The sequence below is a fragment of the Lindgomyces ingoldianus genome (assembly GCF_010093535.1).
Source record: "Lindgomyces ingoldianus strain ATCC 200398 unplaced genomic scaffold BDR25scaffold_2, whole genome shotgun sequence".
In the NCBI taxonomy this organism is placed as follows: Eukaryota; Fungi; Ascomycota; class Dothideomycetes; order Pleosporales; family Lindgomycetaceae; genus Lindgomyces; species Lindgomyces ingoldianus.
The window spans coordinates 189,829-217,532 of NW_022985163.1; the positions used below are offsets into that span (position 1 = coordinate 189,829).

Here is a 27,704-nt window from a genome sequence, read left to right on the forward strand (position 1 = left end):
TAAGGGACTATATTTATTAAATAATAACATAGAAGTTTTTTTTTATAAGTTTTATCTATTAAACTTTAATTTCTAAATTTAATAGTTGTAAGCTCTTATTTAGCCTTACGTTCCTATCTTTATTTCTATATAGTAAGGCAGAATTTGTATAGCTTTAACTACGTAATGTTAATTTTCTTAGTTATGTGCGCTACTTTATTTATTATAAAGATAGAAGATTTGCTTAACACCTATGTTTTTAGTTTATAGCATTTAATATGCTTCTTTAGAAGAAGTCTGCGTCTAAAGCAGGATTCTATGTTAAGCGCGCCTTTAATAGGCAGGAGTTAATAGTAGAAGACATACAGAAGCAATTTACTAGAGAAAATAAAGAGTAATAAATAGTTAACTTTATTATTTATTTTATAGCTAAAATTTATAGTACTTAGTTGTTGTAAATGCAAGAAGAGAAAAACTTTAAAGTAATAGTATGTCTAATACCTGTCTAATACCTACAGCGCATATATTAAAACCTAGCAGGTTTAGCAACTTTGTTGTTCTACATTATTTATTACCTTCTTTACTGCTAATTAACACTAGCATAACCTTTTACACTTTATGCAAGAGTTTTCTCTATAGAAAGCTGCTAATGCTAAATAGCGTCTATAATTAGTGTCTACTTTTATGTAAGATAACTTATATATTATAGCTTATTACTTTAATTAATGTTTTAAGCTCTTTAAAAAGCATGTAATTAAGCTAAAGTTTAACATTACAGATTAGTAAAATTAGTATAAGTAGTAGGGCAGAGAAAGCACACACAGTTATAGTCTCTACTACTGCAGTAACACACCTTATCCTAACAACAAGCTAGGAGAGAACACTACACCCTTTTCTATTGCTTGCTTAGCAGCGTACTAGGGCTGTTACATCTTAGCAATCTATCTAGAACCTAAGCTGCAGGAGTTAGTAGATAAGAGTTTAGTACTATCCCTCTTATAGCGCTCTATAACGTTTACATTTAAGAAGCTGTCTAACGTCCTAACACGCTGTTATTTACACTAGTGTTAGACTAGCTATTATTTAAAGGTACATAAAAAAATAAAAGAAAAAGTCTGCTAATTTAATACTCTTTAAAAAGTGTAAGAGGTGCTAACATTTACGCATGTAAAAAGAAAGCCTTATAAGCATTTTTTTACATAATAGAACTATATGCAACTTAACGCCTATTTATGTACCCTTACACTTAGTTAGCGCGCTAATACTAATATATAAGTATGCATAAGTACTACTAGAGTTGTTAATTACATAGGCGTGTATGCTTTTAAAGGTAAGACTTAGACATAGACATTTAAGAAGATAGCAGCTTAGGTCTTACTACATATTAAACCTAGCAATTCTATGCTCTTGTTTGCTATAAAGCTTATAAATAAAGGGCTTAGCGCTTAGAATTATAGTGCTTAGAAGGTTATACATTAGCTATTTTACTTACCTCTTTATTACTATAGCTAGACTGTTATTATAGTTAATTATTAACTTATTAGTTTACAACTATTTCTTTTTTTCTTCTAAGATTAAGCTTAGTAATAGAGACTACTAAAAAACGCAGGAGTAGAGAACTATAATAAGTTTACTATTACAAAAGCCTGTACGCTTATGCAGAAATATCTAGAGTAAGATAGCTCTCTAGACTATATCTGCTACCTAGACTTCCTACTTTATTTTAACTACATTACTAAAAAGTTAAAATGTAGGCTAAGAGCTAAGCTTAAGATTTTAAACTTTTTTTTTTAATATAAGCTTTCTTTTAATTTAGAGAACTTCTTATAAGTTAAGTTAACCTTACACTACTTTTTTTACGCTGCTAATAAGTTATTAGCTATTTATAAAGTTACTTATAAAATATTTACTAAAGCTTATAATTATTACTACACTATCTATTTTTATAAGCTAACTAACGCTTACAGTAAACCTAACTTAAAAAAGAACTTAGATAATCCTAAGTAAAAAAATATAGTGCTAAAGAAGACTTTATTATTTAATAAGCTTAAGCTATGCTAACTAGAAGAAGACAGAGAAGACATTAATCTAGATGCCCTTAGTAACTATCTACTTAATTAGGTAAAAGATTAGATAAATTTGTCTTATATTAATCTATACAATCTAGATCTAATAACATATTAGTCTAGGCTAAAGAGCTGCTATCTAGTTGCTAGAGCTAGGGCGTCTAATACTATGTCTAATACCCTCTAGGTAAAACAGAGATTATTATACAACCTAGTTATAAACTACTTTATAGCATATCTTAAACTTTGTTTACTACTGCAGTTGCTTGTTAATTTAGATAGGGTTAGCAGTATAAAACAAACATTTATTATTAATAGTATATCTTTAGCTCTTAATAACTTAGCTTTATAATATAACATTAGCAACCCTATAATATAATGTGCGCCTACTAGTGTAGCTACATATTTTATATCTAGTTGCACTATTAACTCTATATTTTGCATCTTAATTATTAATAAGTACAGACCTTTTTTACTTTTATAAAGAGCAGGTCTTTCCTAGCTTTAAAGCTAACTCTAATAAGTTAAATATATTATAATTAATAAAAAATTTATAGTTAGCTTTAGTATACTTAGCTAGATCTATGCTAGGTGTGTGTAGGCGTTTCTAGAGTCTAAGGAGGACTTTAGTAGCATTAACATTATATTATCTAGCAATTTTAGGCAACTACCCCTAGTTAGCCAGCGGCTGCTGTTTAATTGTACTAATTAGAAATGCTTTATAGAGACCTACAGTTAGCACCTGTATAGTTTATTTAACAAGATAATTATACTTAACATTATAATGCAGCAGTAGGGGGACTCTTAGGCTAGGTTTTAGGATGCTCTTAGGCGTCTTTAAGATAGCGCAAGCACTGCTAACAACTAGATGCTATTTAGTAAGTAATGTTAAGTTTTGCTTTTAGCTAATAAGTGTTGTAGCTTTAACTTTACTATCTAACTATGCAGTAAATGTTTTAAGGTCTCTACTATAAACTAGCAGTGTATAAGAGACTATAGTAAACCTGTTGTTATTACCTAGGCTAAACATAATTACTTTTAGGCTGCTAAAGTAGACGCTTAAAATAGTAGCAACTTACACAGCCTTCTCCTGTTATATGTGGGTGGCTAAGTTATGCTCCTGCATAATATATAGACAGAGGTTAGTCTTGTAAACAGTACTATTAGAGAAGTAGATAATATCCTATAGCCTCTATCTATTATAAGTTCTTGTAAAGAGCCTTTAAAGGCAGTTCTTATTGCTATCTCTAGGTATAAAGGGCTAGCGCTGTACACTTAGGCAGACAGTAAGGTAGTTATTTCTATGTTTTTTATTAGTTAAGAGTTTTATTTCTAGAGGAATGTTATGTCCTGCACGCAGTTTTTAATCTGCTCTATGTAGGCTATAACTATCCACAAGTTACAAGGCTTAAGTCTAGATAAGGCAGTTATTTATATTAGTAGTAAAAAAAATTATGCACTAGGTCTTATATATATTGCAGTTTTTTATGTTAAGTTGCTAGATAGGTTAATGTTTAACAAGTATTTCTTTTTAGATTATTTAAAAGGTAGTAATTTAGAAACTATAAAAAGGCAAAATGTAGATATGTAGCAAAGAATGTAGTAGTTAGTTATAGTAGTAAACTGTAATTTTTAACCTGTTTGTCTAATACTTGTCTAATACCTTCTTTACTATTATATTATATCTGTATGCTTAGTAATTTACAAACTAATTTATAGCATAATATATTACTTTTATTAGTATAATAGATATAACACAAATTAAAGTTTATAAATTAGAGATTATAATAGTTAGATATAAGTATAGACTTTATATTTAAGTTATTATAGCTTATTTAAAGTCTTAAGGTTATTCTTTCCCTACTGCTAGTGCTTTTCTAGCTTAAGCATCTTAATAAACTAGGTTAAATCTACAGGCATAACACTATCTCTACTTTAAATAGTATCTAGCAAGTATTTTACATCCTCTGTTTTAAACTAGTAGGTTTAGAATAAAGTCTAATGTTTAAATGCTATAATTAGTGTGTGTCTAATACCTTATCTAATACTAAACTTACTTTAGATTATTAAGAAATTTATTATTATAGAGTTTTAAAAGACTAATGCTCTTATTCTAAGCTGCTAATTAAATGTTAGTAGTAAAAAAGTAACTACCTAATTATACAACATATAATACTGTTAGAATTACCTGTTTAGCCCTTAAGAAAAGAAGCTTAAAAAAAGGAATTAGTAGTTAAAAAAGCTTATTAATAGTAATAAGCTTATAAAAAGCTATAAAGGTAAAATTAAATGCTAGCTTAATAAATATAAACTATGCTTATTAGTTATATAGTTAAAGACTTTTCTAGGAACTTACTTAGCACTAGCAGTCTTAAACATTGTTAGCAATGTACAGTAGATACCTAGAAAAGCCTGGACACATCTAGTTTAGGTAGCGCTGTAAGGTATTAGACAGGTATTAGGCATAGCAGCTAAAATGTACTTACACAGAAGATAGTATTACTTATATGTAAAACATATGTGCTAAAGTTATGCATTTTAAAAAAAATTGTTTTTTTGTCTGCACTAGCAACTGCATTTACTAGTATAGCTTTAATATATCTTTATTAGCAAAGTTTATCTGCTACTTCTATGTCTATTATTAGCACTTTAGCTTACATTAGTGCTCTAGCTTATAGACTAAGATTATTTATAAGCTTAAGGCTATTAACATTTATAAGTCCTGTATCTATAGATTCTTTATCTAGTTAGTAGTGTTAAGGAGGCATAAACTTTTTTAGTAAGTTAAAGAGCCTAGTTTACTAGATAAAGAATGCATGTTTATTACTAAATTTACTAGGGTCTACACTGCGCGTAATTGCTTTCTAGCTATAGTGTTTACCTTTCTTAAATCTATAACATATTAGCTGCTGTCTAATACCTATCTAATACTATATTAACTTACTAAAGTGCTGTTACTATGTTCTTAGACTAAATGCACAGTTGCAACTCTAGTTTAGACTTCTTATTAATGTTACATTTAGTATCTAGAAGATGCTAAACTGCTAAGTAGAACTTATTACTTTAGAATTTAAAATAGTATATATTAGTTGTAATATAGTCTAGGTTGCGTTAGGCATTTTCTCTAGTAAGCTAAGTTTGTTTCTTAAGATTTCTTATAGTAGAAGCATTTATTAAGTATTCTAATAAGCTTTTTTTACACTTTGCTATAGTTATGTAGTAGTAATAGATAGGTAATAGATAGCTTAGTAAGAGTTTAAATAGTGTTACACAAAACTAATAAACAAAGTTTATAGTAGTATAGTTAAGGTTGTAAAATTAAGGTTATAATAAAGGCTTAAGAAACTAAATTTTTAAAGTAAATAAAGGTAATTACATTATTTAGGCAGCATCTATACTACATAGGCTGTTGCTAAGGTAACAGGCAAAGCAGCAGTAAGCTATTTAAAAAAATTATATTTCTTTTAAAAATGTTACTTCTACTTATTCTACTATAATGCGTCTAATACTATGTCTAATACTACTTTATATACTAGTTTAAGAGTATTCTACACGCAGATTATAAGAGTTAGTTGTGTAAAAGTTTATATAATTGTTTGCTATAATAAAAATGCAGTAGGAGGGTAAAAGTAGCAGTAAAAATCTAAGCAAGTTTGTAAAAGTAAAAGTATAGCTTAAAAGTTTGCTATTTAACTTTTAAGACCTTTCTACCTACACTTTTAACACAACCTACTATGTAATTGCTCTACTACTTTATTACACTTTTTATAAGCTTCTATTTACTCCTAAAGCTGTTTTTATGCTAATATTATAGCTTAGCAACATGTTGCACAGCTTTTTTACTTTATTACAACATTTACTTTGTTAAAAATGTCTTACTTTTAACCTGTTTATGTTAATGCTGCTAAGAAGAGTATAATTATAGTATTAGACATAGTAATAGACACTGCTAATGCATTATAGCTCTCTCTAGAAAGAAGGCTATTGCTACTAAAGCTCCCTACAAAGCTCCTATTCCTAGGCCTAATAAAGGTAAACGCCCTTTTAAGAAGCCTGCAGTTCTAAAGAGTTTACATCTAAAGCGTGCTAATTTGCCGCCCTTAGAGCGTGTTATGTACAAGAAGACTAGCATTTAGGTTCTAGCTTAGAAGAGAACTAGTAAGGGCTAGAAGCTTAAGAAGAATAAAAGTTTATTAAATTTTATTTTTACTATCTAATACTTATTACTAACTATAAATAGTTGCACTTCTTTAGCAGATTAAGTTTTATTAGTCTAAATAATATAATACTAAGTTTTTCTTTATAATTACTCCCTTCTGCTATCTTGTTTAGGAGGTTACTTAGGATGTAGCTTAAACTAATAATAAACCTTTCTACTAAAGTAAGTAAGCACTTTATGCATTATAAACAACTGCTAAGTCCTTTATTATAACTTTAATAGAATGTAAGTGCTAATATATTAGTATTAGATAAGGTATTAGACTTATTAATTTATAAGCACTTAGCTAGCTGCTATCTATAGCAAGCGCATTACTATCTAGGCTTAAGATGTGCAGCTTGTTATTTACATTGCTTAGGATTTTAGCTAGTACTTTAACTTTGCTAATAAGTACTTGTGTAGACAGACCTACTAAGAGGTGTTCTTTTGCATAGCATTTATAGGTATATAGGTCTTTACATAGAATTTATAAGAATATAGTTTATAAGTTTTAGTTTGCAGACTACCTTTTATTATCTGCTCTGCTTATAGTCTTCTTCTATAGGCTTCTTCTAATGCAGTCTTCTTCTCTAGAAAGAGTTTAATAAGTGACTTAAAACAAGCTCCGCTTATGCATTCATTTATGAACTGTTATAGTATGTCATTACTAGTTAGAAAAAGACTAAGGCATAGTAAACATTCTAGACTTTTAAAATAAATAAAAAAAAGCAATTTTTACATTTAAAGCGCGCTTTATTAGTGTAGCTATTAAAAAAAGAGTATTCTAGTTAAATTAGTTTTTCTACTTATAAAAAAAAGCTTTCTTTTAGCCTATAAGTACTAAATTATAGTTTTAAACATACTTAAGTAAACTTTTTTAAAGCTATAGTAGCCTACCTTATAGCATATAATTTAAAAAAAAAGGACTTATAAGAAAGACTTTATTATTTTATCTAAATTAGCTTTAATTAATAAACTACACCTGCTACTCTAATAATTAATAACTACATGTGTAGCATTTAAGTTTAAAGGACACTGCTAGCAGTGTAAAGAAATACTTAGTAAGGGCACCTAGCTAAATTAGACTAGTTTTAGTTTAAAAAAGTAGAGAACATAATAGCAATACTTATACTATAATTACTACTAATAAGAACTATTAGTTTATAAAGAGGGAAGTAGTGTAATGATTTTTATTTTATTTTAAGTTACTTAAAACTTAATGTACTTTATAGGCAAGTTGCTTACACACCTAAGTTGCTTACTTTTGCTAAGACCCTACTACACTACTCTTTTTACACTAATGCATTTCTAATAACACTACTTAAATGTGTTAAAAAACATTAAATGCAGCTTACACTTTAAGCTTTTAAATAAAATATAATACTTTTTAAGCAACATGCTACAGCTATTTATAAAGTCTTTTAAAAAATAATAAGTAACTAACACACTAAATAACTTTTCTAAGCTAATTATATAGCTAACTTATAAAAGCTAGATAATAGCAAGAAGCAGGTAATTATTTAGTATATACTTAAGCTAAATGCGTAAGAATTTCCCCTCTAGCTAGTAGCTATAGCTAATATAGCAAATTCTTTACACGCTAAGTATAATATAGGCTATATTAGCATAAACTAGCTTAATATGTTTATTAAGTATTACTTAAAGCTTAAAGTAAAGTTTAAGTGTAAGTATAACTATAAAAAAGCTTTTTATAAAAATTTTATAGTAATTTAAAGCTAGTTTAACTTTATAAAGAATATTAAAGCTAAGTATAGCATTTAAAATAACAACACATATAACTTTAATAAAATAAGGTTTATAATAAGCTAGATATCTACTAAAGTAGTTATTATAAGTTTAAAGAAATAAGAACAGCTAAAAGCAGTCTAGCTAGGTAACTAGAAGTAGACAACAGCTATCTAGAGCATTAATGCTAAAAAGTAAGCTATTTTACTTTTTATTATTTTTTAGAGTAGTAACTACTTTTTAAACTAGTATAAAAAAATTTTACTTTAGAATTAAGTTATTATAATTTTTAAGCATAGCTAGACTACTAATTAGCTTAGTCTAGACTAGTTAAAGCACTTTAATGTGCATATAAAAAAGTGTACTATTAGTAGCTACTATCTACTAGTTATTAATAGCTATAAAAGCTATAACTTACTTTATTTTTAGTAATACTATAAAGATAATAAGATTATTACTATTTATATACTTTTTTACTTATTACACTTTTTATAGCTACTTAATGTAGGTTATTTTACTTCTTTAAAAAAAGTGTATAAGTGCTAAGCTAAAAACCTTATACACAACTAAATTACTTATATTATAAAAATAAAGTTTTTACTATGCTTTAAAGTAGCTTATAATGCTATAATTACTTTTAGTAATATTTAAAAAAAGTTCTAAGGCGCTAGATTAGTTCTTTTTAACCTATAATAAGTTATAATAGGCCTTAATATAAAGTTGCGCACTTTATTACTACTACTACTTATATATAATAAGCCTTAGTAGTTATAAACCCTAAGTAATACTTTAGAACTTAGGTTATAATTAATGCTTATAAAGATAAAAATTTAATAGTATATAAATAGTTTACTAACTTCTATAGTTAAAGTGTTTAAAAAGGTCTTAAAAAGGGTAGTAATAATTACATATAAGCTAGTATTAGTGTAATAAAAAATTACTAAGCTTTAAGCAGCTAATAAGGCTACTACATAATATAAATTATATAAAAGAAAGTAGATTAAGGCAGAAAAAACCTTAATAATTTAAAAAAGCTTATACTTAATAGCTCTAAAGGAGTTTAAAGTGTGTAGTAATAGAAAAAAGGCAAAGAAGTAGGTGTAAGCTAAAGTAGGTAAGCTATTCTAAAGGCGCTATAGACAGTGTAATTAGACTAGGCATAACATATAAATGTGTAAGCAAGAAGTAGAAGTAGTATCTAAATAATATTTTAAGCTGTACTGTACTATATAGTGCTAGAGCAGGTTGTTATAGGCTATAATAGAGTTTGTTAGGGTGGAGTCTTAGCAAAAGTAAGCGACTTAGGTGTGTAAGCAACTCGCCTATGAAGTACGTTATCTAAAAAGTTTTTATATTAGCTTTAACTCTAACTTAATTTTTATAAATTATTAGGTTACCTAGAACCTCTAGAAGGCTCTTATATTAGCTCTAACCTTAACCTAGCCCTAACTCTGCCCTGCCCTCTGCTGTACCCCTATTCCCTTATGTATTTAGTTGCACCTTGCTCTGTAGCTAGCTTAGTAGTTTTCTAATATCCTTTTATACAAGGCCTATAGGTGTTAATAGCATTCCTAGGTTTAGAGTCCCCACGCACTCCCATATGCCTCTAAGTAGATTCCCACCGCATTCGGACCCATTGTCTTGCCTGCGCTGTTACACTAAGCAGCCTTGTCTTTTTTTATCTGCGCTATCTAATTTAGCACACACTGCTTTTTAGCCTGCTTTTATAGCTTTCTAATTAATAAGCCTTTATTTAATAATAATAATAAGTCCTACTGCTTTTTTTTTCTTAGTAACTATAGAAATTAAACCTAAGCTAATTCCTGCGTAGCTTTAACACCTTAATTACATCTAGATAAGAGAGTATAGCTAAGGACTTACTATTAATAATTAAGTATAACTACTACTTAGCGTTTATAAGTTTAATCTTATAGTAGCTACTGTTTAGATAGATATAACACTATCTTCTAAAGTTCTTATAACTAGCTACGCTGCATTGCTACATTTTATAGATTACTAACTAATAATCTAGCTTAGATTTAATAACAGCAACATAATTAATTACCTAAGCTTTACATAAAAGCTTCTACGTACACCTTTTACCTATTATTAAGGTATTATTCTTTAGTAGCAGTAAGGATAGCTTATTTACTAATGTGTTACATATAAACGCCTTTTTTAACACATTAACTTATAAAGAGATCTCTACTTAAAACTTAACACATGTAGCACCTTTATAACACTTAAAATAGAGATTAACAGTGTTAAATAGGCAAGTCTCTTTTATAAAGCTAAAATTAGTAAGTAGAAGCTACTAGAAAGTTGCACCTCTTCTGTTACACTTAAACTAAATAACATAACTCTACTAGGTATAACGTACCTAACAGGTTGGCCGGCTACTTTTGCTAAGCCCCCACTAAACTCTACCTATCTACATAATGCCTTAACAACAACACTAGATTAAATCTTCTAAAGAATGTTAAATACAGCTTACTTTTTAAGCTTTTAAATAAAACTTAAAACTCTTCTTATAACACACTACAGCTATCTATAATGTCTCTTACATAACACTAAGTAATTAACACGCTAGACAGCCTTTATAAGCAGAATGCTAGCTTAAATTAAGGAATCTAACTAAGCTTAAGAAAAAAAGTAGTTATTAAGTACATACTTAAGCTTATTACACACAGATTTCTCTTTAAGCTTACAGCTATAGCTAATATAGCTAATTTCTTGCCTATAGAGCGTAATCTAGGCTAGGTTAGCTTAAACTAGCCTAGTATATAAGTTAAGCACTGCCTTAAGTTTACAATAAAGTTTAATTATAAGTATAATTATAAAAAAGTGCTTTATAAAAATTTAAAGGTTATCTAGAGCTAGTTTTGCCTAGTAGCTAACATAAAAGCTAAGTATAGTATTTAAGATAAAGATATGTATAACTTTAATAAGTTAAGCTTTATAATAGGCTAGATATTAACTAGAGCAGTTATTACAGCTTTAGAAAAATAAAGATAGCTAAAGGTAATATAGCAAAGTAATAAAAAGTAAACAATAGTTATTTAAGGCATTAATATAATAAAGTAGGCTATAAAATTATAGAGCTTTAAGTAGTAAATAAAGCTACTATATAACATAAATTATATAAAAGAAAGTAAATTTAAGTAGAAAAAACTTTAATAGTTAAAAATAAAGCTTGTTTAACTACTTTAAAAGAGTTTAAAGCGTGTAGTAATAAGAAAAAGCTAAAGACATAGGTGCGCACTAAAAAAGGTAAGCTAAGTTAAAGGTAATATAAGCAGTATAATTAGACTAGGCATAACTTATGTATGTGTAAGCAAGTAGCAGAAGTAGACTTTAAATAATATCTTATGTTATATTACTTTATACAGGGCTAAAGTGGGCTGTTTTGCAAGAGAATAGGGTGGTTTTAGTAGGGGCTTAGCAAAAGTGGCCGGCCAACCCGTGTGGCCGGCCAACCCGTTAGGTACGTTACTCTTATTTGTTAATTATAAACACTAGATTATTAATTAATGCTATTACCCTATTTTTTATTAATAATAAGAGAAGAAAGTACTGCTTAGTGCTCTCTACATTTTTAGGTCTTCTTATAGTGTTAACATAAAGCAAATATTATATATTAATCTTATACTATAGCTGCTTAGGCTTAACAGGTAATAAAGCTTAAGCAGGTGGCAGAGCAGGTGGCAGAGCAAGTAGCAGAGCAGGTGGTAAAAATATTAGTAATTTAATAATAATAAAAGCTAGAAGTAAGAGATAAGCTTTTTTAAAGAAAACTAACTTTTCTAAACACTCTTTAGCAGCAGTAGCTTACTTATAAGCCTTAAGATAAGCCTTCTGCGCCTTCTGCGCCTTCTGCGCCTTCTTTAGTACCTAGATAGGTGCTTTTAAAGGTGCTTTGCTACAGCTGTTTAAACACGTAGATTTAGCTAGAGGCGCGTCTACAAAGCTTATCTGCAAAACACTAAAAGTTAGCTTTATTATTACTAAATTAGGCAATTTTAATAGCCTTACTTTAATAGCAAGATTAAGCCTAAATTACATGTAATAGACAACTATTATAGGCTAGTCTAACTAAGCTAGTAATTTAGGTAGGGAATCTAACAAAGCGAGAATGCCAAGACATTTCACCAATTACCTGCCCTAACAGATATAAGTGCTAAGCTAAAAACCTTATGTGTAACTAAATTACTTATATTATAAAAATAAAGTTTTTACTATACTTTAAAGCAGCCTATAATACTATAATTACTTTTAGTAATATTTAAAAAAAGTGTTAAAGTGCTAGATTAGTTTTTTTTAACTTATAATAAGTTATAATAAGCTTTAATGTAAAGTTACACACTCTATTACTACTACTACTTATATATAATAAGCTCTAGTAGTTATAAACCTTAAGTAATACTTTAAAACTTAAGTTATAATTAATACTTATAAAAATAAAAATTTAAAAGCATATAAATAGTTTACTAACTTTTATAGTTAAAGCGTTTAAGAAAGTTTTAAAAAAGTAGTAATAATTATATATAAGCTAGTATTAGTGTAATAAAAAATTACTAAGCTTTAAGCAGCTAATAAAGCTACTACATAATATAAATTACATAAAAAAAGTAAATTAAAGTAAAAAAAACCTTAATAATTTAAAAAAGCTTACACTTAATAGCTTTAAAGAAGTTTAAAGTGTGTAGTAATAAAAGAAAAGTAAAAAGGTAAGTATAAGCTAAAGTAAGTAAGCTATTTTAAAGGCGCTATAGATAGTGTAATTAGACTAGGCATAACACGCAAATATGTAAGTAAGAAGTAAAAGTAGTATCTAAATAATATTCTAGGCTATACTGTACTATATAGTGCTAGAGCAGGTTGTTATAGGCTATAATAGAGTTTATTAGGGTAGGGTCTTAGCAAAAGTAAGCAACTTAGGTGTGTAAGCAACTTGCCTGTAAAGTACGTTATAAAGTACTAAAAAATCTTATAGCCTTTTAAAGAGGCTACTACCTATATAAAGAGCAGAGGCGTAGCTAGCACGTTAGGCGCTATCTAGAAGGTGCTCTCTACGCTTAATTAGCTTACAACTACCCTTAATAAAATGCTCTTTTAGTATAATAATATTAACTTTAATAATGTTAACACTTTAAAGAACTGTATTTAAGCTACTTATAACATAGCTTATATTAAGATTATTAATTATATACATAAGTTAAAGAACACTTTAGCTTATTACACTACCTACTATCTCTACCTATGTATAAAAAGTTACATAGATAAAGTGTAAGCAGTGCCTCTTAATTATAATAAAAAGCTTTACAAAAGACTTTATATATATAAAGGCTAGCTAAATAACTACCACCTTAGCTTTTAACACTTATAAGTAGAGTTTAAAGACGCTGCCTCTTCTATTAGTACTTTAAAGCCTTTGCTAAAGAAGGCACATACAGGGCTAGCTAGAAGCTAGTTAGATTTTATAAGAGCTACTTTATAAGGTAACAGCACCTACTTAACTTATTACTATAATAAGTGTTGCGTTTGCTAAAAGGTTAACCTCCTAGCTAGCACAGCAGAAGGATATATATAGACGGATAGCTGTATGCGACACACCCCCTAGCTTAAACTGTAGAACAAGAGAGGTAAAACATAGTAAAATAACTTTAATACACTCTCCTAGCCTAAGCAACAAAACTTAGAGACAGATCTAGTAAGGTAGCCTCTGTAATAGACGCACTGCCTAAATGCTTTTTGCTAAGTGTAGGAATTAAACACATAGTGTTTAAAGATAATGCAATCCTATGTAGAGTAAAGAGCAGAGATGCGAAGGTTTTTTATGCGCTAACTATCTACACTACGCTGCAAACTAGGCTTATAACTGTTGCGTTTGCTAAAAGGTTAACCTTCTAGCTAGCACAGCAGAAGGATATATATAGACAGATAGCTGTATGCAACAATAAGTTTAAGCGCTAAATAATTAAGTTACTTATACTAAAAAAGTCCCTGTTTGTGTGTAACCTAATTCTATACTAAATAAAAAAGGCTAATAAGTACTTTATCTTATTATGCTTTACTTTTATAATTTTTAGCATCTCTATAGCAGCTACTAATTGTAAGAGAACCTTCTCTAAGCTAGGTAATTTACTAGAGACAAGGTGTCTCTGCATAAAGGTAGACCTTCTCTCTGCTCTATAAAGCCTACGTAGTTAGAAGCGCCTTAGCTTAAAGCCTACAAAGTTAATAAAAAGTCTATGTAGTAATGCTATCTCTCCTAAAGACCTAGAGACTATCTATAAGATATACAGTAGTTAATTACTATGTAATCTATTAATTAAGTTAATTAAGTTAAGCCTTATTTGTGCTATTAAGTTAATTAAGTTAATTAAAACATGCTAGATCTGTTAATTAATTAAGCAATTCACCCTAACTTAATTAACTTAATTGTTGCCAACTCTGCAAGCTACTCCCGCTGGCGGAAACAGGGCACCTCAATCTCAGTCATCTCGACCTTCACTTCGCAAAATTCTCACTGATCTACACTCTGGCCCTCTTGAGCCTAGAAAACCACCACCAGGGCTCGATAGCTATGGGCGATAGCACCAGCAGCAAAGCCAAAGCTAATCAGCCATCAGAGCGGGGGACCGCGAAGACGTGAGTAGATTCGACTTGCTCAAATCCCTTCCCCATTCTCGAGTATATGAAAGGGAAGAAATAAAAAAAAAAGTCACCAAGTGGCTAAATCATGACCGGAAGGAAGCATACTGGATACTGAGGCATGTAAAGGTGCTACTTCTTCCTAGCCCCACAGAACCACCACCTCTAGTTCACAAATCTGCCGTGATCTTTTATTTATTATTTCTTTATAATATATCAGTTCCACTCTTATACTATTAGAGTACTGCTCACGCATTTTTCTGGATCATACACTCCCCCATCAATGTCACGGAACAGGCAATGGGCGGAGCAAGCGAGCTTTGGGTCAACCCAAGAAAACTTCAAGCGCTGTGTCAAAACACCATTCGTCCCGAAATCTGCTGCAGATCCGCTAAAAGTTGTCTGCAAATTGACTTTAGCGTCTTTGACGAACATTCCATCCCAACCAATGCACTCTGAGGGAGTTGCGTGGCTGGTGTTTCGTGCGATTGCAGTAGACACGCTGGATGAGAGTGTGATAGGCGTGAAACGTGTCTTTGGAAATGTCAGTCATTGGTTGGATGGACGGTTGTGTGCCTGAGTGAATGGATCACTTACCGGTCCAAAATCTCTATCCCAAGCGAGTAAGGCCTCGATCTTTCCTTCTCCGTTCCCTTGGAATTTGCCTTGATACTCGATTTCTTGCACGGTGATTGAATAGTTGCTATCCTCAAACTCGAATAGGATTCGCGTATAGCATTTGACCTCGGTTTGAGACCAAAGGGCTTTTTGCGATCCGGCCGCCGTGTATGTGACCTGGAGAGAGGTTACATCGGGAGCTAGTGAGGCTTTCACATCGAATGGGCAGTGCTCAACGCGGGGTGATTTTGTTATGGTGCCACTAGAAGGAGTGAGTTTTTGGGCAAGAAGATCGCCGAAGAAGAGCGTAATGAGAGCCACGGACAAGAGGGGGAACCACATCTTAGACGAGCTGGAAAATGAAAAGAAGGGTTGCGGCCAGTGTCAGTCGCGATAAAAATGCATATCCTCCGAATCGCACGTGTATTACGAGACTTGAGGGGAGCACACACTAGCTGATACGTTCGCTCTGTGCTTGAAGTCTGCCTTACCATTGCCTATATTCTTACCCAGGCCCGAGGATCGCACGTGAGTATTCAAGTGCATGAAGTCGTTCAATCTAGAGGGGGATTAGATAGGGTCGCTTCGTGACCCTTTCTAAACTCGGGAACCTATCCGAAATATTAAATTAAGCTAAGTCGTCGACATACCAGACCCCAAGCTTTCTGGGTGCAACGCACAGGATAATTTCGGATAAGGATTACGATCTGCAACTAGTCCTGCACATAGATGATGAAAGGCTGTTTCTCTTCGATAACGCTTCCAATATCATCTACCCACTCCAGACCGAAGGTCCCGGAGCAACATAGCCTGTTAAATTCCACGCCTTTATTGCCCCAATGTGATACGGTACCCAAAGAGCTAAGATTCACGTTAGTATACACGAAAGTGCGAGGTCTGATTACATACCGTGATCGAAGACATCATAAGCGCCTGGGAACTTCACCAGTGGTCCTGGATTACCTAGAAATGAGATCAGCACCCAGTTGCTGAAGAGGACAAGAAGGACCCACCTCCTCCAGGGCCTTTAACGTCGATCTGAGCACATGAGACATAAAACTGAGTATCGTTGAATTTGGAGCTGAAAGAGAAGATATGTTCAACCCGCATTAGGTACTTTCCAGGTGGCGTTGTTTTTGGGATCGTAAAATTCATCTTGTGCAATATTAGCATTCTATGCAACCGAGAGACATCACCGGCGTACTGAGGGTTTGGATATCAGAGCCCAGCGTGTATCATTGAACGCCCCAACAGATCCGATCTTGAACCAGTCCCCATCTCCGGTATAGGCATCTAGTTCCGCGGGGGACTTCGAGAGGTATGCTTGCCCGGGGCCTTCGTGGCTGATGAGAGTATCTTCCTTCATCTCATTAGATTCAAACAGGGATAAAGAATGGAGAGGTGAACCTCAACGCCCGTGTACTCGTTTCGAATTGTAGAAAAGAAAGCGAGCTCGTCGCCGGCGTTGACCGCTAAGGTCTCAGTTCCAGGACCATGCGCCGCCGCACCACGCCCGCAACGGATGTTTGGATCGTACATGTCGTAGTAAGGTACAAAGTTACCATGATAACCGTTGATTTCAGAGTATGCATAGCCGTCTGTAAGATTCCTGCGGGTTTGAGAATTAAAATCATTTAGATGTCAAGAAGACCTGGCCTTCTTACCTTATGTATTGCCATACATGGCTCACGGGCCCACCATTGAGCGAAAGCTTTGCGAAGACATCTGGGAGTGGCAATTAGTAGGGCTCTGCTAGGGCGGAATTCTGAAACTTACAATGTGCGGCAGCACCGTGTAACCCGCCTAGGAGACTTAGAAGGGAAATAATTTTCATCCTGCTGGTGATCGAGATTTAAAGGTTGTAGTGCTTTGTCCAAGGACTGCGTAGAAATATTTTCCAGTGTAATGATCCACATCCAAGCTCAGATACAAGTCCATAAAGTCCGACATGCTAGGTGAACCCAGTGATTCGATGTAACGATAATTTCTGGGGGCTAATGTGGAAGGTATAGAAATAGTCGTGTGTATATAGGCATAAATGAGCGAGCGAAAACTGCTCTCCGGGAGCGTTGCAGTTTTAGGGAGTCTTGGAACGAAAAGATCGAATACGAAAGAGAAGTGAACGGACCACATGAAAGAAGGAGGGGAAATTGCGGTTAACTTAAGCTCATGGGCTAGTCTGAAATGAGAGCACTAGAACTGAGGCGGGAATCGCGGAATTACTATCTCTAGAGCCTGTTGCTCAGACCGAAGGTTCAGAAGAGAAATCTTATCACGCACGCAGGAAAGAAAGATATACAGTGAAAATAAAGCCTACCTTTCCTCAATTCTGTATGTGAACGAATTGAGTTGGCGTTGGCTGTAGAATGATTCAAGAGGACCTATTTGGAAGAGAACTACGTTTCCTTTCGTCTCGGTAATTAGCACTTTTAGACTCTGCCTCTTTCCCAAGAGGAAACTGCATGAACCGACTACATAACTGTTCAGTATATAAAATTGAATCATTAGGGAGAAAGTTCGGATGGGCGACATATCGGACCAACTGTGCACCGTGTTCATCCATGTGACCTTAAAAGTTCTTGGCACAATCACTTGACCAATCTAACCCCCGTATCTCACCAGAGTGGTGTAGATAGTTCGCATCCTCGTAAATTCAGTGTTCCTATCTCATTTACGTGGGCAAAATCCTGGTTTTGTTGAAATCCGTCCTCTGGCGTTCTGACCCCTTCCTAATGACACTGAACGGTTCTTATAGAACGGTGTGCCTTGAGTCTAATTTATCCTGTCCTATAAGGCAGGACAAATACACAGTTTGGCGCTTTACTGAAAGCTACGACGCAAGCATTTTCTCCGATTCTGATATTTCTTGGATAATATATCTACCTTGGAACTATCATTTGATCGCGAGAGATGCAGTCCAATGTCTATGGAGATTGAGAGTAAGACCGCCCGAGGGGTTTATATATTCCTCAGCAAGGCTTCCGAGTCCAAGGAAACTAAACCAACACCATAGGTCACGTAGAGTAAGACTTTCAGATTGGGATACGCGCGTGCGGCTTGGAAGCCCGGGGAAAACTTTTGTGCTGCATGTTCCTTGTGGTAAGGTGAATTTTGCTATGCTATTCGGAAGTAGATCTTTCTTCTCAGAGGCGCAAGGGCTAACACAAGGGTACTGTGGAGGACGAGAAGATAAGGATTTCAGACCTCTTATACCCCAACTCCTACGCTAAACTCAGCTGTGGTGATTGGGAGCTCTTCGGCGCCGCATAAATTGATGCCTATGTCAATTCCCTCCCAGTGCCGTTTTGCGCCATGGTCCCTCATCTTAGAGACCTGAGGACCAGCAAAAGATATCGTGAATTTCAAGGAGACCAGTATCGAAGTCTTTGTATTCAACACGTACACCAAATTAAGTTCTAGTAACCAGGGGAAAGGGGCTCTTCCATGCTGTATACTTTGTGGTCATATTCATTTCTTCCACATGCCATTTTTGACCGAGGCCAAGGAACAAAGCCGTGGAGACTGAGAAAGTGAAACGACCGAAAGGACTAATAACCCTAACTTCCGACCCCTTATTGCAGCTAGCATTAAAAGCACCCCTTCTTTAGGACCCCCAACCTGCAGAGTTGGCCACTATAGTTGGGCTATGGTGGGATTTTCGGAAACAATGGTCCGTGGAGTCAGTCAGTGGTTGTCTCGTGGACTTTTGAAGATATACACCCGTCAATCGAAATTCTTGGAAAGGCCATGTGCCATGTGGGGCTAGCAGTAACCAATTTTTGGACCCCGAAGGAAGCTTCCATATCGCAGTGAAGACGACCATGTTGGTGTGAAAGAGTTTTATACACTCCCCGTGGTCCCTTCATCAAATTGGCAATCGATTCGGACAGAGGTCGGGATTATTTCTAAATTTCCATCGTCATCACAATTTGCGAGTCAAGAACCTCATCTTCACCATCAACAACAACTATGCTAGCCTCCCAATCCAAAGCAGCCCGCCAGAAGTTATAAAACATGTTGCTCAAGCAATTTCAAGAGACGAATAAACGAGTGGCGCAGCTCAACTAGCACTGAAGTTTTCAAATATCCCATTGTTGCGGCACAGATATAAAGACCCGCATACGCCTTGTTGGAAGACCATTTTAGTGCCTCAGCAGACTGCACAACATCATACTCTCGATACGTTTGATACGCAGGCTGTTAGACAAGCCAGGAAGCATAGCTCGACTGATGCCAGAATTTTGAAACATTGCGTTGTTGCAGTACGGCTTTTAGAACCCACATAGATTCTTAGGGAATATCATTTTCGAGCCCCGGTAGACGAAGCGCAGTTCCTTCAGCTCCCTTGATTCGAAGCGGACAACCCAACATCAATTTCGTTGTCGCGATTTTCGATAGCTCGACAGCGAAGTGGGAAGGATGGAACAATAGGTCGTGGAGTCTCAAACACTCCATTGATGTGGCACGGCTTTTCGAGACTTACATAGATTTTGAGCGAAGGTGAATTTAGAGTCCAGCAGTCCACCCAATAATATGGATTGTCGTCCTCGTACATTTAGACAGACCGCCAGCAGAGCGGGAAGCATAGCTCGGCCGGGACCTAGTTTTGAAGCCTTTTGATCTTTCGATAAAGATTTTCGAGATCTACATGGAGCCTGGGGAAGAACCAATTTCGAAGCCCCAGTGAAAGATATGGTGGGAAGAGAAGCGAAAGTCTTCCGTGTCGATGAAAGGGGGTTTATATACTCCACCCGGAGGAAGAGAATGAAGAGAATGAAGTGAATGGTGGAGAAGAAGGTGGGAAGAACATCACTATTACTAAACCCCCCTCCATTTCTGCTACTATACTGCCTTTCTCCATTCCCATTTCTGCAGAATATGAGACTAGGCTCCACGTAGATCTTAACCAGGACATTTTATAGCCTAGATGTGCATGCAGCCTGTTCTACCCTAAACATTATTTCGGAAACATAGACAAAATCCCAAGGCCAATTTTTGCGACGTCACATGGAAAGCGGTAGCATTTACTCTTTTTCTGAGAGGAAAATACAGTGTAGTATGGAGTAAGGAAACAAGACTAGCATCGACTTTATACAAGGAAGCGCCCATGGAGCACGTGAGCAAGCCCTTAGCGTGGACTAAAGGTGGAAGCGTTGGGAGAGAAAAAGGGAAAAAGGTACTAGTTATCACTCCCCCATCACTAGATCTCGATAGCCCCTCTTTCTATCCACTCTTTATAATAATTATATTGTTTTGCCGTTACGGCGCTCTCCGAGCTCCACCACTTGCTCGTATTCATCAACTCCTGCTGCCTACCGTAATTATCTGCTGCCTGCTTGACGTCCGTGCTGCCCAACTCGCTGATTTGAGCGTATATAGATCCTTAGATTCGCTCCTTTAACCATCAACTCAGTTCCTCATGCTTGGTGCTCTCCCCAGATACTTCACAGGTATTAGTACGGCTTCATTGCAATACCACTCTACCGTAAGATAAAAAGCACTTATTAGTATCAATAATTGATCAACCAACCAATATTTCATTATGATCTCTAACTACAGCAGGTAGGTAAAACATGAAGACATTCAAGCCAGCCATGTGGCGATATGCATGCAAGTGATGAAAAAGAGAATAACCAGATAACTAGCCACATCGGGACCATAACAGCTCGACCAGAATCCGTTAGCCGAGAGCCAGTAGCCGACGAGGCGAAAATAGTGTACTGTACTGTGTGCCGAATTGCACGAGCAAGCAACCAAGCAATACGCTTCAGCTTTTGTCAAGACCGACCTCCAACGCCAATGTCAACGCTGAGGACGAGGAACAGCCAACCGCATGCTACATATCATAAAGACGCGGAAGGGAAGAGAAAAGATGGGGGGTATCCAACTTGCGCGCAAACCTCAACAATCATCACGCTCCAACAACCTCAACCCACCCCTCCCGATTCTTCTCCTCCATATCCACATCCACATCGACACCCCCATCCCCATTTCCAACAAGATCAGCCGCCATCGCTCTTTTTGCGCCCCTTGTCCTAGCTCGTTCGCTGACCGACCGTTCTTCTTTCTCGCACTCCTTGATAGCTTCCACGACCTCCATCTCCTCGAAGCGGGCGTCTTGAAGTTGAAGTTTCTGCCAGTTAGGATGCTTGGGACAGCGCTTTTTGACACAGACCATATCTTTTGCTTTCTCCTCGACGTTGACACTGACGGGGTTGGGAAGGTCGACGCTCATGCTCACCACTACGCTATCACCACCACCACCACCAGTGATCTCATTGTCGACTGCGGCGATTTGTTCGGGGGTTGGAGACAGGGTATTCCATTTGAACGCCGCACGTCCCGTCTTGCTCCGCCGCCACTGGAGGAACTCTGTGTCTGACCACGACAATCTAGAGTCATACCCGCAGAACTCCTTGACTTTCAGCTTTTCCTTCTCAGCGCGCCGTAGTGCCTGTTCGCGCGCCATGCTGACGAACTTCTCGCGGTCTTTCAGAACCTCAAGCCGGACTTTCAGGTCGGTTTTCTCGGTGTGCAGTGCGTTGAGGTGCATGGTCTCGGCCGGGGTGAGGTTGAGATCTTCCGCAGGGTTTATCGCGCCATTGACGCCACCGAATGTCGCTTTAGTAGGCGAAGCGGTCTGAGGGGGTGAAAGGACTCCAGCGCCCAGACGTTTGAAGGCTTCGATATCTTTTGATCCAACAGCGAGGGCCTTGAGATCCTTCGCCCTGAGAACTCCGCCAAGAGGTATCGGTTCGTCTTCCTCAGCGGACGCCTGCGCTGAATCATCGCCGTCCTTGCCACCTTTCTTCTTTGATTTTTTGCCTGCTGCTGTCTTCTTGGCTCCGGCCGTTCGCTGCAGCTGATCTTGGAAGAATTGTATGCCGCATGCTTCTGAGCAGTACTTGCTCTCCTTGCCCTTTTCGATAATCGCAGGGTTGCCGCATCCTTCCCGCCTGCACATGGCTTTCCACGTCGTCTGTCCTCGCCCGACAGCCTCGCAGTTAGGGCAGATGAACTTATCAACTAATTTCTCGTCTACCTGCAGCATGTTCACGCACGCGCCATGAAACCAGTCGTCGCAGCCGCCATCGCATCCGATCATCCAAGTATGATTATCTGGCTTGCGACAGATGCAGTAGAGAGTATTGTCGTCGGAAGAGTCGGCTTCGTCATCGGATGCATGTGCCTGGGAGGAGTGGTCGGGTGCGGGTGAGGATTCGGCGACGGGGGTGCCTGCTTGTGAGCCTTTCTTTGTGCTTTTTGCGGTAGGGACCTTGGATGTGCGTGAGCCTGGTGTTCCAGAGCGGCGCTCATGACGTACTTCGTTATCGAGTCTTCGCTTCTTCGACGCAGGCTTCTTTGGGGCTGCTGTACCCTTCTTCTTGATGGCCGACGTTCCTGGAGCTGGTCGTTTCTTTGACGGAGCGAGGGTGGGCTTTGGATCAGTCGGAGACGCAACGCTCTCGCTTGGCGTTTTCTTCACGCGCAGGCCCAGTTCGCTCTGTTTGACCGCTTCAATCGCCTTGAGCGTGTCCACGTCCATGTTTTCCGCCGAGACTGAATGATGCCGCTCCGACTGGGCCACAGCGGCCGAGGGCGTTGCCTCTCGCGGCGTACTGGACGGCTCGTGCTTAATGAAGGGTAGGGGTGACTGCAACTGTGACTGCGAATCGCTGGCCTGAGACAGCGGCAGGTTTGTAGAGATGGGATGCAGCGTGCTGCTCACCGAGACGTCAGTCTCGCGGATCTGTGAGATTGTGCCCTCGTCGCACACAGAGGCTGGCTCGCAGTCCTGGGCGCGATCCCGTCCAAATTCACCCCCATCGCTCGAGCGCGACGGCGGTGGCACCATCTGAGACACATCCTTCCCATACGACGTTGTCATCTGCTGCGACTGGTCGTGGATGCGGTCGTGGAGCATGGCGGAGAGAGACTGGATGGGTGCGAGGACGGGTGCTGGAGAAGTGCGATTGAGCAGCGACTGGCGCCTCTGCTCCTCAGGAGACTTGGAGCCGTGGTGGTGGTACTGGTCGAGGGTCGGGGAATGTGCGAGATGCTGCTCAATAGGAGGTAGGGGCTCTACGGGTGAGACGTGGAGGCCGAAGCTGCTGGTTCGACGGGGCGCGTGGGTGAAGGAGGTGGTGGGAGAAGGGTGGTCGCGCACGGGAGCGTACTGCCCGCCGCGCCCTAGTTGGGAGAGGGTGGTAAGGGCGTCGGCAGCCTCCGAGGTGGTGATTTTCGCGACGAGCTTGTCCTGGCCGGTGGTGTGCCGCGCCTGGTCGGGCGTCGGTTCGTGGTTGAGGAGGGAATTGATGCTGGCCATGGCTGTTGTCGCAGAGTCGGGGCGGGTCTATGAGGAGGGAGTGGTGGTGTGGCGGGCGGGCAGCATCATTTCGGAGCGGGTTTTGGGGGGTGATCTGAATGAGGGCGGGTGGAGTGAAAAGGTGAAAAGTCGCGGGCGGCTCACTCGCTGGGGCGACAGCACCAGAAGGACTTGGCGCGCTGGGCAGAGCAAGAGAAGAGGGGCGAGCTTCCTTGATTGATGGCATGCAGCAGCGCAATACCACACCAAGAACGCCGTGGTCACGCTGACAAATCACGCTGGCTGCCTCTGTGCGCGTTCTTATATTATTGGACTGCCTGCTGGTACTCTTCAGCTGCCCGCGACCTGTCCTACTCATCTGCGTCCGCCGCACCTCCCCTTCGTGGCCGTCCGGCTCCTCGCCTCACTGCACCTTGCGTCGACGCCCCGCCCGCGTCATTCACCGCCCTCTGCGACGGAACCGGCGCGCCGCTCCCACTGATTCCTAGGCTTCGGTGGAGGCGCTGCTCCAGGTCCGGTATTGCGCTGCCCGACACCGTCCTGACCAAGTTGGCTACCCCCTCCTCACCCACCTCGACCTTGCCCCGCGGTCCCACCATGTAGTCCACAACATCCTCACCACCAGACGAGTCCTTGATTCTAACTATATAGCCTTCCTTGATCATCCTCGCCAGCACCTTGTCCGTTCTGTCCACAGGTGTAGACTGTTCCGCATTCATACGCTTGAGGAACCGGTCGAGCCTCGACTCCGGCAGCGTGCCCCTAGAGAGCGATATCAGGGCTATGACCATACTGTAGAACCCGACGTAGGAGCTCTCCGTCTCGCTGGTAGGTATGCTGGCCGGCGGGATAACCTCTGGGATGCGATATCTGTCCGGAAGCATGGTTCGCAGTACCCACTGGCCGCTCGTCTTTGATTGTGACTCTGATGCGGCGGCCGCTAGAAATGCATAGAAATGCATTAGATGAGAGATTTGTAGGAGTCTGGGAGCTGGGAGCTGGGAGCTGGGAGCTGGGAGCTGCATACCTCGCTTCTGCCTCATTGTCACTTTCTCTCTGTTCGGCAGCTCCACCATTTCCATGCCAAATACCTCAATCAACAGTCCGTTAGCTTTAGTGAATACATCTTTAAACGCTCGTGAATGTGATCCCAGCACTACAGCCATTAGCGACCGACGGACCGCAACTCTGCCCGAACTCTGTACCTTTCTGGCTGACATCCTGCCTCTTGATGGGAACCCGTGCATATTCGCATGCTAAAGCGTATCGCACCAAACTCTTTGATAGCTGGGCTATACTTCCGCTTCCGCTCCCCTGTTCCTCCTCCACATCTTCGTCACCATCTAGGGGCGATTCCCGATTACGGTTCCTCTGCGATGCCTGTGTGGAGATGGGGCCATCCTCCTCGTCGACTGGCTGTTACGGACATCAGCCTCTGCTTCGAGTAGAAATCTAACTGAGCATCAACTCACTGCGCGTCGTTTCCTTGAAGTCGGCGGCATGCGGATGGATATGTTGACGTCGTCGCCGATTATACACGCTGTAATTTCAGGCTGCGTGTCGACGCGACGCGATCATTCACCACGCGAATTCAACCCCAGCCTTGGCGCACTACATCATATTCCCAGGTTCTCTCGATTTAGCGAGGGTCCAAGCTCCAGACATTCACTCACCTCACTTCACTCATCATCCCATCCCAACCTCTTCCCTGCTCTCTCACCTCCATCCGCTACCCCAATGCTGCCAATTCTTGCCCCCTCCATGAACGCCACACGAACCCTCCGACGCCGATCCATCATCCGCTGCCTCAATGCCCCTCCCGGTCCCCGTCCACGGCAGCAATACCGCCACCTCTCTTCCCACAAGCCCCTCCCCAGGTCTAAAGCAGAAGCAGAATCCCTCCTCAAAGATAAGGGCAGCCGCCGCCCTGAACTCGAGAATGTGTCCCTCCATCGAGCTGAAGCCATGCGTCGCGCATACTACATTCGTCGACGAAACTGGCTTGCCCTCGGCGCCGCATTATCCATGATTGCGCCTATGATAATCGTGCGGTTCTGGCCGATGCCGCAGGAAAATAAAGACACCCCCGCAGAAGACAGTAACCACAACCTCCCAAAAACAGAACCCGACAGCAAGATCGGGAACCTCATTCGGCCAACCCAATGCGACAGCCCACAGTCCGCCACCGAAACCTTCCAAGGTAAAAAAGTCGTCGTCGGCCCCCGCGACAAAATCCTCGCCGCCCCTGAAACCTCCGAAGATCCCAAAGGCACGGACATAGATACCATTGAGCTCATTCCAACCGGTACCTCTTACGTCCCATACTTCCCGAAAACAATCTCCCTCCCCAATTCCAACTTGACTGCCCCCGAATCTGCGGCGGCCTCTACAGCAGAATACACGCTCCTCGGCCTAGGGATCCGCAAGGTATCCTTCCTAAAAGTCCAAGTCTACATCGTCGGCCTCTACATAAAAACCTCCTCTCTCTCTACTCTCCAAAACCACCTCATAAACACCATTAACCCGTCTGCATCCGCTTTAATCCCAGACGAAAAAGGAGCCCTAAGGTCCTCCCTCCTTGATCCTGACAAATCGAGCCAAATATGGGAGACTATTTTGAGCAAGAAGGGGACCGAGGCCGTGGAAATGGCATGGAGGGTTGTCCCTGCCCGAGGCACGGATTTCAAGCATTTGCAGGATGGATGGATGAGAGGTGTAGCATCGCGCACAGATGAGGTGAAGCGGAAACAGCAGGATTTGTTGAGGCAACAGGCTGTGCAGGAGAAGCGTATCGCGCTTCCACAACCAGTAGAACAAAATGAATTCGATGACGAGAGCTTCGGACTCGCGATGAAGGATTTCAAAGCCCTTTTTCAGGGGCGAGGGAAGGCGCCTAAGGGAAGCGTTATTGCTCTCACCAGGGATAAGGATGGGGTGTTAGGGGCCTTGTATCAACCGCTGACGAAGACGAATAGAGGGGAGAAGCTGGGGGACATTGTGAATTTGGGAGAGGTTAGGGATGAGAGGGTTGGGAGGCTGGTGTGGTTGTTGTATCTTGGGGGGAAGAACGTGAGTTCGGAGGATGCAAGGAAGGATATTGTGGATGGGTGTGTGAGGATTGTTGAGAGGCCTGTTGGTACAGTTGAGGGGATGGTGCAGTGAGTGGATGACATGAAGTGGAAGACGGTGGTTCAGGATTCAATCTGTGTTGATAGAGAGACTAACAACTCAGACGTGTACTATACCGTGCACGAATGTGCAACTCCTTGCTAAATGGCAGCAAGTTCTGGAGCAACTTTAGCCCGGCGTGAATTCTACTCTTCACTGGGACGTCAAACAATTCCACTAAACTGAGGGCTACCTTTACAGCTGTATTAGATCCTCAGGTGTACGCGATATATTCTATGGCCAAAAGTGACCTCACCAAAGTCTATTTCCGCTTTCGAACCTGAGCATACAAGGGTTTACGTAATCCATCAGTGAGCTGCGCACCCCACCAAAACACGTGCGCCTTTTTAACGTACCCCACAGGCTAAGTCGCTTTTGCGAAGACTACACTAAACTACTCTTCCTACACTAATGCATTCCTAATAACACTACGTAGATATGTTAAAAAAATATTAGATATAGCTTACACTTTAGGCTTTTAAATAAAACGTAACACTTTTTAAGTAATATACTACAGCTACAGCCAGCCGCTAAAAGTCTAGTTCGCCAAGCCACCAACACTAAAACGCGCGATGAACGCGTTAATCAACTACCACCTACGCAACCATGCAGCGTCGTTCTTTTAGCTAAGAGATAAGCGTAAATTATTAGCGCAACGCTAAGTTATCTATAAGAGCTTAAGATTTAATTATTTTAAAGTAGAAGGCTAGCGCAGCTGTAGCAAAGTTAGCTAATAAATTTAGCTGCATAATAGAGTTCATACATAACGTACACTACATGTGTCACGATTGTGCACGAGTAAGGTTATAGAGCTTCACAGAGGTCTAGTTTAATTACTACGTAAGGTATTATAGTAGGTACAAGACATTGTGTGAGGAATAGAAAGGTTTAGAAGAAAATTAGTAATTAAATACTTAGCTTAAAAGTCTAAGCGCTTTAAGTATAAATT

The 27,704-nt window shown here is 38.9% G+C and overlaps 5 protein-coding genes across 5 annotated transcripts; 1 reads left to right on the forward strand and 4 right to left on the reverse strand.

Annotated features, from left to right (window-relative positions):
* Positions 1 to 14,841: 14,841 nt before the first annotated feature.
* Positions 14,842 to 15,603, reverse strand: BDR25DRAFT_338967 (uncharacterized protein; the record flags this gene model as incomplete). The annotated part of the gene is made up of 3 exons (XM_033693331.1): positions 14,842 to 14,847; positions 14,896 to 15,177; positions 15,241 to 15,603. 3 exons carry the CDS (start codon positions 15,601 to 15,603, stop codon positions 14,842 to 14,844), a joined length of 651 nt encoding a protein of 216 aa, XP_033553666.1.
* A 404-nt stretch (positions 15,604 to 16,007) lies between these two features.
* Positions 16,008 to 17,095, reverse strand: BDR25DRAFT_370629 (uncharacterized protein; the record flags this gene model as incomplete). Its single annotated transcript, XM_033697157.1, has 7 exons — positions 16,008 to 16,122; positions 16,171 to 16,224; positions 16,275 to 16,416; positions 16,466 to 16,621; positions 16,669 to 16,870; positions 16,926 to 16,986; positions 17,038 to 17,095. 7 exons carry the CDS (start codon positions 17,093 to 17,095, stop codon positions 16,034 to 16,036), a joined length of 762 nt encoding a protein of 253 aa, XP_033553667.1. The 3' UTR covers positions 16,008 to 16,033.
* A 3,697-nt stretch (positions 17,096 to 20,792) lies between these two features.
* On the reverse strand, positions 20,793 to 23,672 carry BDR25DRAFT_299994 (uncharacterized protein). Its single transcript, XM_033689273.1, has one exon. It carries the CDS (start codon positions 23,585 to 23,587, stop codon positions 21,173 to 21,175), a length of 2,415 nt encoding a protein of 804 aa, XP_033553668.1. The 5' UTR covers positions 23,588 to 23,672; the 3' UTR covers positions 20,793 to 21,172.
* Positions 23,673 to 23,923: 251 nt separating this feature from the next.
* BDR25DRAFT_251209 (MAGE-domain-containing protein) lies at positions 23,924 to 25,134 on the reverse strand. The gene is made up of 4 exons (XM_033686112.1): positions 25,060 to 25,134; positions 24,793 to 25,003; positions 24,615 to 24,743; positions 23,924 to 24,527 (listed from the first exon to the last, which is right to left on the reverse strand). The coding sequence occupies exons 1-4, from the start codon at positions 25,087 to 25,089 to the stop codon at positions 23,938 to 23,940; spliced, it is 960 nt and encodes a 319-aa protein (XP_033553669.1). The 5' UTR covers positions 25,090 to 25,134; the 3' UTR covers positions 23,924 to 23,937.
* Positions 25,135 to 25,255: 121 nt separating this feature from the next.
* BDR25DRAFT_299996 (uncharacterized protein) lies at positions 25,256 to 26,866 on the forward strand. The gene has a single exon (XM_033689274.1). It carries the CDS (start codon positions 25,325 to 25,327, stop codon positions 26,747 to 26,749), a length of 1,425 nt encoding a protein of 474 aa, XP_033553670.1. The 5' UTR covers positions 25,256 to 25,324; the 3' UTR covers positions 26,750 to 26,866.
* Positions 26,867 to 27,704: the final 838 nt, after the last annotated feature.

Coding starts and splice junctions, on each gene's coding strand:
- BDR25DRAFT_299994 (XM_033689273.1), bottom strand. CDS start 23,587: ATGGCCAGCATCAATTCCCTCCTCAACCACGAACCGACGCCCGACCAG.
- BDR25DRAFT_251209 (XM_033686112.1), bottom strand. CDS start 25,089: ATGCCGCCGACTTCAAGGAAACGACGCGCA. Junction 25,004..25,059: donor CTTCAAGGAAACGACGCGCA/GTGAGTTGATGC, acceptor TGTCCGTAACAG/CCAGTCGACGAGGAGGATGG. Junction 24,528..24,614: donor GACAATGAGGCAGAAGCGAG/GTATGCAGCTCC, acceptor ATGCATTTCTAG/CGGCCGCCGCATCAGAGTCA.
- BDR25DRAFT_299996 (XM_033689274.1), top strand. CDS start 25,325: ATGCTGCCAATTCTTGCCCCCTCCATGAACGCCACACGAACCCTCCGA.